This window comes from Solanum tuberosum, unplaced genomic scaffold, assembly GCF_000226075.1.
Source record: "Solanum tuberosum cultivar DM 1-3 516 R44 unplaced genomic scaffold, SolTub_3.0 scf00004, whole genome shotgun sequence".
Taxonomy (NCBI): Eukaryota; Viridiplantae; Streptophyta; class Magnoliopsida; order Solanales; family Solanaceae; genus Solanum; species Solanum tuberosum.
In genome coordinates, this window is record NW_006238930.1 from 689,223 (window position 1) to 701,320 (window position 12,098).

At 32.6% G+C, this 12,098-nt stretch overlaps 2 protein-coding genes across 2 annotated transcripts; one reads left to right on the forward strand and one right to left on the reverse strand.

Annotated features, from left to right (window-relative positions):
- The first annotated feature begins 4,601 nt into the window (after positions 1-4,601).
- Positions 4,602-8,049, forward strand: LOC102581565 (probable vacuolar amino acid transporter YPQ2). Its single transcript, XM_006338212.2, has 12 exons — positions 4,602-4,997; positions 5,098-5,140; positions 5,224-5,250; positions 5,345-5,446; positions 5,544-5,647; positions 5,869-6,043; positions 6,711-6,803; positions 6,881-6,976; positions 7,086-7,106; positions 7,204-7,262; positions 7,429-7,519; positions 7,648-8,049. The coding sequence occupies exons 1-12, from the start codon at positions 4,738-4,740 to the stop codon at positions 7,747-7,749; spliced, it is 1,173 nt and encodes a 390-aa protein (XP_006338274.1). The 5' UTR covers positions 4,602-4,737; the 3' UTR covers positions 7,750-8,049.
- Positions 8,050-9,891: 1,842 nt separating this feature from the next.
- LOC102581900 (probable galacturonosyltransferase-like 1) lies at positions 9,892-11,428 on the reverse strand. Its single transcript, XM_006338213.2, has 2 exons — positions 10,324-11,428; positions 9,892-10,202 (listed from the first exon to the last, which is right to left on the reverse strand). Exon 1 carries the CDS (start codon positions 11,390-11,392, stop codon positions 10,325-10,327), a length of 1,068 nt encoding a protein of 355 aa, XP_006338275.1. The 5' UTR covers positions 11,393-11,428; the 3' UTR covers positions 9,892-10,202; position 10,324.
- Positions 11,429-12,098: the final 670 nt, after the last annotated feature.

The following is a 12,098-nucleotide window of genomic DNA, read 5'->3' on the forward strand; positions in this document are numbered from 1 at the left end:
AGATACTAACCAAAGTCCAAGCAACGGTTGGGTTTGTTAGTGGTGTGACTGCTCCTAAATTGATCAACCATAAACGAATTCATACTTCGAAAGATATAATTGATGATATTAGAGAATTCTACAAATTTCAACTAGACGAGATACCTTGCGCACATGCAGTTGTTGTTTTTAAAGGACAAAAAATGTCACAGATATGCATCCTTATTGCTCTGATTACTACAAGCTTGATGCATTAGCAAAAACATATGAGGTTCCAATGGTTCCAATGCGAGATAAGGAAGATTGGTCGATTCCTAGTAATGTTATAGATGAAACTGTGTGGCCACCCAGATACAAAAGATTGGCTAGAAGACCAAGGAAAAGAAGAAAAAAAATGCAGATGAAAAGATAACAGTAAACATAAACTGTTGTGGACGTTGTGGACAAGAAGGTCACAACAAAAGAACTTGTACTTTCTTCCCAAAAGAAGAGTGAAAGTGTTATTTTTATAAGACATTTATGTTTTTGTTGAATAATTTTTGAATTAATCCATTATCACTTTTATTTTTATCATGAATAAAGTTTACTGTTTATTTTGGTTATTTTGATTCAATATTTATGAGTTTTGCTGATACAATTAAGAATTTGTTATGATTTTTGTGTTTAATGTTATTTTGGTACGTTTATTTATGACTTATGTTGTTTAATTCAATAAATTGTTATGATTTGTGTGCAAATGTTATCTCTGATATACAAATATTTAGGTGTGTTTGTATCATATACATTATGTGGAAAATCTAATGTATTATGTAGAGTATGTGTAATGTATCATATACATAATAATTAATGTAGCATATTCATTAAATCATAAATAACCTATCTATTTTAAATAAGCTATTGTATCTGAGTACTTATATGATACATAAATTATACCATTAAGTTACTCATCACTGTATTTATCACAATAACTATGAAAACATGTATCATATATATTATTATTTATTACAACTATTGTATCATATACATTATCAAAAAATTGTGTTATAAACATTAAATGAACAAAATATATCTATTGATTACAACTTTTTAATAGACTTTTTTAAAATGCAATTTTGTTTCACTTTTATAATTTTCAATTCAATAAGTTTTCCACTATAACCGTAATATACATTTCAATGTATTGTGGTTTTATATGTTTTTGACACAATATATTGAATTGTTACTGTTAGGAAATAAAAGTTTAAATCAAATTTATGTGCATTTCTGATTGATGTTGATTTAATTACACTGTTTAATTATAGAAATTTGTAAATGAAGACCAACATACATTGTGAGATTAAAGGAACAAAATATATTGACATTAAAAGTCAAACAAAACAAGTTTTTGGAGAAACACTCAACACTTAAGTTAATGTATCTTGAAAAGAGTACTAACTAAAAACACTGTGTATCCATTGATACACAATAACTATTCCAGATTAACTAAGGCATCATGATCTGGTGGTGTGAAATAACGCCTAGGCTTTGATGGATCGTCATTATCATGACTAACATATCCTGCTTCGGTTTTTGACTGCCGTATTTCCATAGCAAGGTTGCGTATCTTGTGTGGTGATAATCAGGTCAGAAAGCATTGGATTGTATTGGGATTTCATCGGTAAGAAATTCAGCAAACGTGGCCACAAACAATCCACAATCCCTACAAATGCAGAAGATACATTAAAAAAACGAATTGAACATATACTTTAAAACAAAACTTTATAAAATTTACAGTGTGTCGCTTCCTTGATGAATAATGTCTTGTACTTATTCAACAAGAAAAGGATGCTTTGGTTCCAATAAACACTTTGTTGTATGTTGAACCAAACCTCAAGGAGTGTGTAGGAATTTGTTTTATCTTGTATTTCACAGACTATAATGAGACAAATGAACAACAGTTAAAGACATAAAATAATATAAACACGATACATGCAGAATAATATACAGTTGAACTTATAATGATTATTATATTTATATCTGATACATAATATTAATATTTGTATATAATACACAATAAACCTTAATAATGTCATTTATGTATTATATATGATAAGTCAAGATTGATACTTAAATAAGCATATTACAACACAATGTATGTCATTAGTTGAGAGTGATACATAATCCAACCTGTTACAAATATATTTATAACTTTATACATTGAGAAGAAAAATTGACAAATTTTTGTGTCAGTTAAAAGAAAGGGTTTTGAATCAAATTGTAAATTGCATGTTGATACATCACAATATGATAACATTAATCTCTCAATAATGTTCATAAATTCAAATCACTAATTGATTCAAAGATTGAGCAACAAAAAAACGCAGAAATAGATCAGAACACATTACCTCGGATAGATTCGGACGAGAAATTGAGGATGATACTTTTCTACCCCCTTTTTTTTTAGGGGTTTTCCCAATCTTTGCTTTTGAAGAAGAAGGCACATCATTCTTCACCTTCTCGATACTGACGTTGGCCATGACTAGGGGATCATGCAATTTTTTCGATCTATTCTCAGCCCAACCTAGATCTTCATTGTCATAAACACGATTAGTGTTGGATGGCATTATCTGGGTAATACCTAAACTGAATGAAGGAGGATCCTCCATAAATGTATCAGAATTTTGAATTAAAAAAAAACTAACAACTATGAGCGAAAGTAATGAAATTGAAACAATACCTAGAAGGAATGAGAAATTCTTTGACTGGAGAGAGAACTATCATGAAATTCAAATTCAAAATTAGAATGATAAGATCATAGGAGAGAATATGGCGTGATTTCAGGAGAGAAAAATTGGAGAGAGAAACGTGGGTTAGGAGATATGGAGTTATGTATCCGGGAATTGGGTTTAAGGAGTAAAAAAGGGGATTTTAGTAATATTTTTAAAAAGAAGGGAATAATAGAAAATAAGTAAACTAATGATGTGTATATAAGTAATTTTTCCTTATGAAAATTGATATTTTTGGAGTCTGAGTTGTTTCATTAGATATTGATTTGATTGATTTTTGGGTCGAATAAAGAAAAGGTACAATCTTAAAGCAACAGAATACAAAGGCTTAAGGAAAGAAAAAGTAGGAAATTACAAAAATGCCCTTGTCATACAAGCAGGCATGTCTAGACTCTTCTACAAAGTAGTAAAATATACTCTATATTCTTTAAAATCTAACTCACGAAGAAACCCCAAAACAGATTGTACGCGAGTGATTGAAAATAGATCATTTAAGATATTATGTGAATCAGTACATGAAAACTTATATAAATTTCACTAGTTTAGAAGTTAATTATTTAGATGTACACAATATTACGTATCTTATCAGATTTTGATGCTTCTGAATATGTCCAAATAGATGTATCTCGAAATAGTGTGATTCACATCTACTGATATACATAACAAATTTCGCTCGCCCTTCTCCCTATTTTAGTGTATTCGGTAGCAATAACAAGTTTTATAAGGCAACCATTCACTTTAAAATAAAAAATGAATACGATACAATTCATCAAGTTAGAAAATCATTTCTATTTTGGTTCTATAAAAAATCAATTTTTCTTTTTGAATGAAGTTAGTATAGTATCAGGCTTGTTTTTCAATAAAATAATAGGTCACAACTTAACTAGGCCTACATACCCTGGTACGGTCAAGGAGTACTTGATGATGTACAACTCCAGGATTGATAGTGAAAATTAGGAGTAGTTGTACCTGGCCAATATAGCATACCTAATTCAACATGATGTTTCATTTTACAAGAATGGTTCGTATAATCAGAAGGGTGCAGTCCATATATTAGTTAAGGTCCCCCTTCTCAATTACTGAAGAGTTACTGACATTAATGTCAAATGCTATTTATATGCCAAATGCTATTTAAGCTATCTTGTCTTTTAATTGTGTGCTGCATTCTAGCCACATAGTTTCTGCCTCGTATATCATGTTTAGTTTCTGCCGCGCATATCATATTGACATAAAATATACTTCTATATTTCAATCATGTCATTAATCGAAAGGTACGATTAATATATAAAATTAAAAATTAAGAAGAGTAGCATATATAAGACTAATAATCATTGAATTTAATGAAATCAATATACATTAAACGTTTAATTAGCATTATGATTGTCATGTTACAGGTAGTATGTCAACAATTGATTAGTACCTACAATTTTGACAGAAAAATTGTCGAAAATAAGCTTTGATTCGATAATATTCAAACAAATTACGTAGTAAATATTCATAAAGCATTGTCGAAAACACCATAATTACAAACCATCAGCGTCTCTTTTAGTTTAACGTGTCAATGAATAAAATTATTAAAAAACAATAATTGACGTTAAAATAAATAATATATCTATCTAAATAATAAAAAAATTGTTCAATTAATAATAATTTTATCTATTGCATAATTGTATGAAGAACAAAAAAAAATTCAACCGAGTACTATAGATTTCTTTTCCGGGTGCGCCCAGCCGTTAAAGGCCACAAGAATAGGCGGTGTCGTTTAAGCCTACTTGCCCCATAGTTTTTGAGGGGCAGAAACGTAAAAGCAACGCAACAAGGTTACAAATTCCGAGCAGTTGAGAATGTTTTTGTTTCACTCTTATTTGTCTTCTTACTTTTGAGTACTTACTGTTCGACCTCGGAGGGGTAAATGCTATACCCTATATATATGTATTATCCCTCAGTTTAATTAGTACACTCTTCGATTCATCATTTGTAGAAGAAATAAAAAATGAAGGTGCTTATGTTGTTACGACAGCAGCAGAATTCAATAGCGTATTGTGTGAAAGAGAATAAACCATGTGTTGTTGGTTGGGTGAATTTGTATTTCAAAGATTGCCTTTGCAATGTCCGCGATGAATTCTCTTTCGGTTTTGGTTTTGTAAGCCTCATCTGTTGGGCTGTTGCCGAAATCCCACAAATTGTCACCAACTTTCGAACCAAATCTAGCCATGGCGTTTCACTTGTTTTCCTTCTTGGTTGGGTTATCGGGTAATTAATTTTATCGGTCATTACTCCATTTTCTTCAATTTCACAATGTTTAATTTTATTTTTTTCTCAACTATAAATCTCACCATTTTATTCGATGCAGTGACGTATTCAATCTAACAGGTTGCCTTCTCGAGCCTGCAACGGTGAGTATAGCTTAAAATATCATTAAATTAATTTGGTTTAATTAATGTTTCTCATCTTTTGGTATTTTTTTCTATTCATGCAGTTGCCGACCCAATTGTACACAGCTGTGGTAATGCAATCTTATTCTTTACTAATTAATCATATGAGTGGTATTTTTTAATTTTTTTTTAACGTGTTTAATTTAATGATCTGCTATGGAACAGCTTTACACAGGGACTACTATCATACTAGTGCTGCAAATCTTGTACTATGATTATTTCTATAAGTGCTGGAAGCGCAGTGAAAATGAGACTGGACAATTAGAGGTACAGATTAAACATTCTTAAGCTTGTAATTTACTGATTAATTAATTTAATGACACAATAATCGTTGAAGAAAGATGATTTGATTAACTTTAATTAGGTTGAAGAAGTACTGAAGAAGCCATTGAGACCTCAAAAAACAACAGATTCGGGGATTCCAATACCCAGCAGATCTGCATCACGCCCCATGGACTTCTATTTCATGTGAGTGTTTTTTTCTCAATTTTTCCCGTGTCACATGATACATGTCTTTTATATAGAAGTAGTTAATTGATATGTTTGTATGTTAATTTATTACTCAAATATGGTAAATTAACATGATTTGTTTTACGCTATCCGTGTTTATGAAACTAAGGAAGTAGTCAGTTTTTCGCGTGGATTAATTAGATTAATTTATTGCTAAGTATTTAAATATATTGGAACAGGTCTGCAAGATCATTGGCTGGTAGTTCAACCCCGCCATTCAGGTCGAATCTGAGGCCTATAGCAAGTGATCCATCAGCAGTGAGGCTTAATAACCATGATTACTCTTCAGATGATGATACAGTTGATGCACCATTAAATATTTCTGTTAGCCAACCTAAGCCTATCCCTCGATCTGTAAGTGAATTAGTTCTATTAATTCTTGTATTGATTTGTTAATGTTGGGGTTTAGTTTAGTGCAAGTTGAAAATTTTCTGCTGTCGCGACTTGTTTATAATATTGTGCACTTACTATATATACTGTGAAATATTGCTGGTCCCAATATATGAGACAAGTAACCAATATTCCCATAGGCATAATGCCCAAAAGCCAAGTCGAGAGGGCTTCTCTACTTTGTCCACTTCCTAAATATATGTAATGTGAAATACTGATGGTCAGAGATTCAGAGTATATGCCCAAAGCATCATTTATTTATATAATTCCCAGAGTCCTTATGCCCAAAGGCAAGTTGAGAGGGGTTTCTCCTCTCCTTGGCGGAGCCTCAAGGGATCTGAAAAAAATGCAAGTATGTCACGCCTAAAATTCTAATATATGACCTCAAATGATTTTGAGTTAAATTTACCGCTGCCCTCTACACCAGAATTTCCTTATGTCAAAGGGATTTGACAATTTATATACTCCATAATAAATAATCATTTTTCCATAATTTTTTCAATGAATTAAGAAATTTAAAATTTAATTGAATCCACTTTGGACCATGTAGCTTCATTTTTAAACCTAAAAGTAATTTTATTTATTTTTCTTGGTCTGGGATGATAATATTTTCATAGTAGACGATTTTCAGGCAGGTTATGGAGCGTTCTTTGCAACAGTGTCTGGAATGCCTCACCAGACAAAAGCTTTACTTGTTGGATTTGGTGGAAGAAAACTATTACAAGTATGTTTCTTCAGTAATTGCATCTTAATATCATGAAACTTTCAGGGCTGATTCCGGACATATTTCTTTTCTGGCAGGAGCATGGGACGGAGCATAGTGCACTTGGCCAATGTTTGGGGTGGATGATGGCTGCTGTCTACATGGGCGGTCGGATACCTCAAATATGGTTAAATGTAAGTCATGATTCTTCACTTTATAATTCTAACAACATGCTAACAGTTAATGTTGCAGTCTCTATTTTGTCTAATGCAAAGCCATTGAACATATTTCTTTGTTTGACAGATTAAACGAGGGAGTGTCGAGGTAAATATTCTACAGAATTCTCTTCTGGACTTTCTTAAACTTGCATTTTGGGCATCAAGCAAAAGGCTAATGTGGATTCTTTTATCACCATGAACAGGGCTTAAATCCTTTCATGTTCGTGTTTGCACTCATCGCCAATGTCACTTATGTAGGGAGGTAGTTTCCCCTTTATTTAACTCAGTATAGTTAGCATTTCTTACTATTTTGTTCTGCTTACGTATATAAGTTAAATCGTACTGAATACATGAAAATTAATCTGTCATTAAAATGCATTTGGTAACCTTCTACTAATTCATTTGCTTGTTATGTTTACATGATGCAGTATACTACTTAGATCAACAGAATGGAGTAAGATTAAAGCCAATATGCCTTGGTTGTTGGATGCTGTTGTCTGCGTTGTGCTAGACTTATTTGTATCCTCACATTTCTCCATTAATTTTGTCTTAGCAATTGCTCAAACAACACATATATCTGTTCTTTTCTTATACTACGTACTAGTTTATTCATTTTCCCAAACTGTGGGGCCTTAACACAAGTATAGATCATATTACAATATGTCTACTACAAATACGTGCGAAAGAATCCTTCCACTTCCAATGGCAGAGAAGACGAAGGAGCCTACAAGAAAGCAAATAAAAATTGAGGACAAATTTCTACAGCATATGGCTAGATGGTGGCTACTTTACTCTATACTCCTGTAAAGCCTTGGGATCCCACTGCTAGATCTGCTACTAATTCGGAAGACTGTTGCAGCTAATCTCCTAGTAATCGACTCTTACATCCCTTCTAAAGTTATCTAATTTATTTGACCTGTGTTTCGTAATTAGTGATGAACTTACTAGCTTGTGATCAGAATCTTATTCTGAAGTGAAGAAATTTTTTGGAGAGGCTCTTTTAACTCGTATGCCTCTAGTTTAATATAGCTCTCGCGTACCTGGTTACACATCTTCTTTAGTTTGAAATGTTTCATGTTTTTACATCTTTACATCATAGAGCTGTATCTTAATCTATAAGGGGTATATTTCGTAAGCTTCTTTTATCGTCATGGATCGGTTTTTCAAGCATCGTATGTTCAACTTTTTCAATGTAATAGATAAAGAATATGGCCTGCAAATGATACGTGAAGCTTATGGGCCTCTTTCTTGGTCCAGAAAAGCTGCGTACGTAATTTTGTATGACAAGGAGAAAATTTGCAGTCATTGATCTATATCCTTAACTGCTTGTAAACTATAAGGACAATGAATTAATGTTTGTCAATTGGTTCCTTGTGACGAAGTTATATCAAGAATGTACACACTAAAATGCGGAGTGCAATTAAAAATCAACGTTGAAAGCAGCGTGACTTGTTCGTATCTGCATTTAACAATGTACTCTATTTACGCAAGCAACATGATTGTATGAATGTGGACCGTGGTGCTGTGAACAAATTGTTGACGTTTCAATTAACAATGTGTGGCTGCTTGATCATTCAAAAGCTTTAGTTGATAGAGATTGACATATTTTTATTAGTTACTTGGATATATTTTCAGCACATCACTTTATAGGTGGGCTTGATACATTTTCACAATTTATAATTTAAAAAGTTAAAGTGCACACTACAGTTTTTTTTTTTCCAATAACCATTTGGTATCCGATATTCACTTTCTAACTAATCATCTATTTATACTGCATCATTCACTTCCTTAATTATCGGAGGGGAGGGGCGTGGGGGTTCAATTACTCAAACTCGAGACATTAAGGGAGAAGGAATTTCATTCAAACTTGCTGATGGTAACTTGCACAGTTTTATTCATTTACTTATATAATGACATCAATCTCAAGAAAGCATCTTCATGATTGAATAAGGAGTAGTAATGAGTCACTATCAATAAAGATAGGACTCTTTCTATTGGGCTTCATAGCAATCCATTTGCGTATTCAGGGGCATAACTTATGGCTTAATAAGTTGCTCTACTCAGGAAGTTGGATTTACCGACAAAATTTTGATTACAGTTTCTCAATTAAAGCATGCTCTTGAAATTTATTTGACTTGTAAAAGGGCATATAATTAGAGCTTTTGACTAACTCTTAAACTTTGCTTCCTACATTGTTGTCTTTACATGTTTTACTAATTACAAACTTACTATACCAACTTTTGAAAAAGATAGAATTCGCACTTATATGATTCTTTATGTGCAGTGGTTCAAGCTCACTCAGCTCCTTACTTTGTTTAATTTAAGAAGGAAAAATATCTCTTACTTGGCAAGATTTAATATGAAACGCGTAAAATGCGGAATGACTTTTGTAGAATCTGTACATGTTTCAGCCATGTGGTTTTGTTTTAAAATCTACCTGACTTGTCCCGCCAACACACACACAAACAAATCCCTCTCACTGCCGACACTTCTCCTTCTCTCTTTTCCTCATCAAACTGTGTGTGGTCGAGCCCAAGTGACTTTCCAAAATTGTTCTTTGGTATGACACAAATTATTTTTCTACCACCAACTAAACATACACGGATGTCACCTTTTTTTTTTTAACTTCCACCAATCTGACGTGAAATCATAGAACGAGATTCACTTTAATCGCAAAAAGAAAAAGAGAAAAAAAGGAAAGTATGCTTGGTGAATTGAACAAGAGCTTAGACGTGAAGAAATGGATACTTCTATATTTAGATGAAATGAACAAACAGTACTCCTTTTTTTCAATATTGTTTAGAAAAGCCTAAAATGGTGAGAGTGAGAAGATCGTAACTTAAAAAGATTCGCTGAATAGCAAGTACGTTAAATTTAGCACATCTCAAGAATACCATGAAATATTTAGCAGACAAGGAAGGCTGCGTTCTATAATAAACTTAATTGATCACAAATATATGATTTCATATCATACGTCTAAAAATAATACTCTAGCAAAGTTCCAATGTAAAATTCTTGGCTAGCTACTGTATACTACTTATAATCTATGAAAATAGTAGACCCCAACTAGCCCTTCTGGGGTGACTAGCTCTGCCAAAAGAAACAAATAAGTAGTAGTACTTACTTTACATAACACAATCGAAGAGGATCTCAAGACACAGATCTCTACTCTCGATGTCTTTCACTACAATCTCTAATACACCTGAAATCATACAAGCAAGTACAAGACTATTAGGCAAATTTGAGAATTTACATGAAATCGAAGTTGAAAAATAATATTTGAAAATTAAATCACATTCAGAGTAACAGAGTAATTCAAGTACCTTAAGATTCAATAGTATAAGGTGTTTGCAGCAGGTCATAAGGTGACCATAGACCATCTAACGGACAAGGGCGATTCGCGTCGAGTCTCGCCCATGGTTTCCCCTTTCCACTCCAATGCAATAGACTAACTGGACCAGGATGCAAATCCCGACAGAGTCCATGAAAATTATCTCCACCAAGACCGTGTTGGTTCCAGCTGTGATCAACCGGAGCTATATTTCCAGCAAAAACAAGCAGAAAAGGGGGTAAAGATCCCAATTCATAAATCCTCATTCTCTTTTGCAACTCCATCCACTCCACAATCTTAGTAGTATAATCCCCTGCTCTCCATTTCTCTAAATCAATAACCATCACTCCAGTATTAAAATAACAAGGCCTTCGATTTCGATTCGCAAAAGTTAAGGAAAGAGAAGGATTAGACCAAAAAGTTGGGGTGAAGTAAGTAGTAAAATTAGCATTGCAGTATTCAGGAGCTGCTAAAACAGAGTCCCCTGTTAGAGGCGTTGCAGCTAATTCAGCAATGTCATCTACTAAAACAAGGTCCGAATCAAGATAAACAACGTTTTGAAGGTGTTGAGGAAGTAGATCAGCAAGATAATTGCGAGCATAATTTAAAGGACAATCTAAAGCAGAGCGAATTGAGGTCGAAATTAGTCCTGCTACAGCTGCAACATCTTGAATTGGATAAATTGTGAAGTGAAGATACGGAAATGATTTTGTAATAGTGAGATTCAAATGCGTGGATTCAGCAGACGAAGAAGCGACAAAATGGAATACAATGTTTTCTGGGCAAGAAGAGTGTTGTAGTACTGAAAGAATAGCAGCCATAGATCCCCGGAGATAAGCTATATCAAGAGTCATAGCGACATTCACTGAATAATTAATTGAAGAACAACTCGGGGAATTATAGAACTGCGGCGCTTCTTTAAAATGGAGATTAGTGCCGGTGGTTGTAGTAGTACTAACATTTAGTGTGGATAAAGAGAAGATGAACAACAAGAGGGTGCTGCCACCAGATCTCCTCCTAAGTTTAGGCATAATGGAGCAGGGAGACAAATTATAAAACATGGCACACAAATTTCCTTATATATAATTATCAGAACTTTCCTTTGACCCGCTTTATTTGTATAAGTAAGTATTTATTAATTGCAGTAAGAATATAAGATATTTTACTAAGCAAGTGTTTTAAATAGTATGAATTCAATTAGTCAAAGAAAAAAAGCTAATTTCGTACATATAGCAGGAAAGTGATATGGGTTTTAGACTAACTTATTTATTACTGGATTCTATTTTTCATTTGGAAATAAACTTTGTAATTATGTTTGGATTGACTATTTTCAGTCTTGACTTTTAAGTCAAAAATCATTATGATTTATAATCTATTTTTGTTATTCTAGTTCTAAATTAAATGCTCATAATAATATTTTTTAACTTATTCCAACACTACAAAATTGTTTTAAAATTATTTTAACATATAAACAATTACAGTAAAATAAGTGAATTCAATCAGGTTCCAGAAGGTCGGATGATGAAAGCGCAGTTGGCACGTAGTTCATGCAGATCCCTTTTTTTTTATTGGGGCCAGAGGTCCTTTTCTTCCTTAATTTTTGGGTTACTCCCGCTAATTAAAAAAAAAAATTATATAAAAAAAGTTTTAAATAGATGTCGAATTAGATTAACATTTTGTGAGTTTATTTTATTTTATTTTATATTTTTAAGTTTTTTAAATAAAAAGACATGATTTTGTCAATATAGCGATTAGATGCAATATTCT

Bases quoted from the DNA above. Each gene is read 5' to 3' on its own strand.
- LOC102581565 (XM_006338212.2), top strand. From the start codon at position 4,738: ATGAAGGTGCTTATGTTGTTACGACAGCAGCAGAATTCAATAGCGTAT. The intron at 7,263-7,428 runs GTAGTTTCCCCT...TACATGATGCAG, and splicing joins AATGTCACTTATGTAGGGAG to TATACTACTTAGATCAACAG. The intron at 7,520-7,647 runs GTATCCTCACAT...ACACAAGTATAG, and splicing joins GCGTTGTGCTAGACTTATTT to ATCATATTACAATATGTCTA.
- LOC102581900 (XM_006338213.2), bottom strand. From the start codon at position 11,392: ATGTTTTATAATTTGTCTCCCTGCTCCATTATGCCTAAACTTAGGAGG.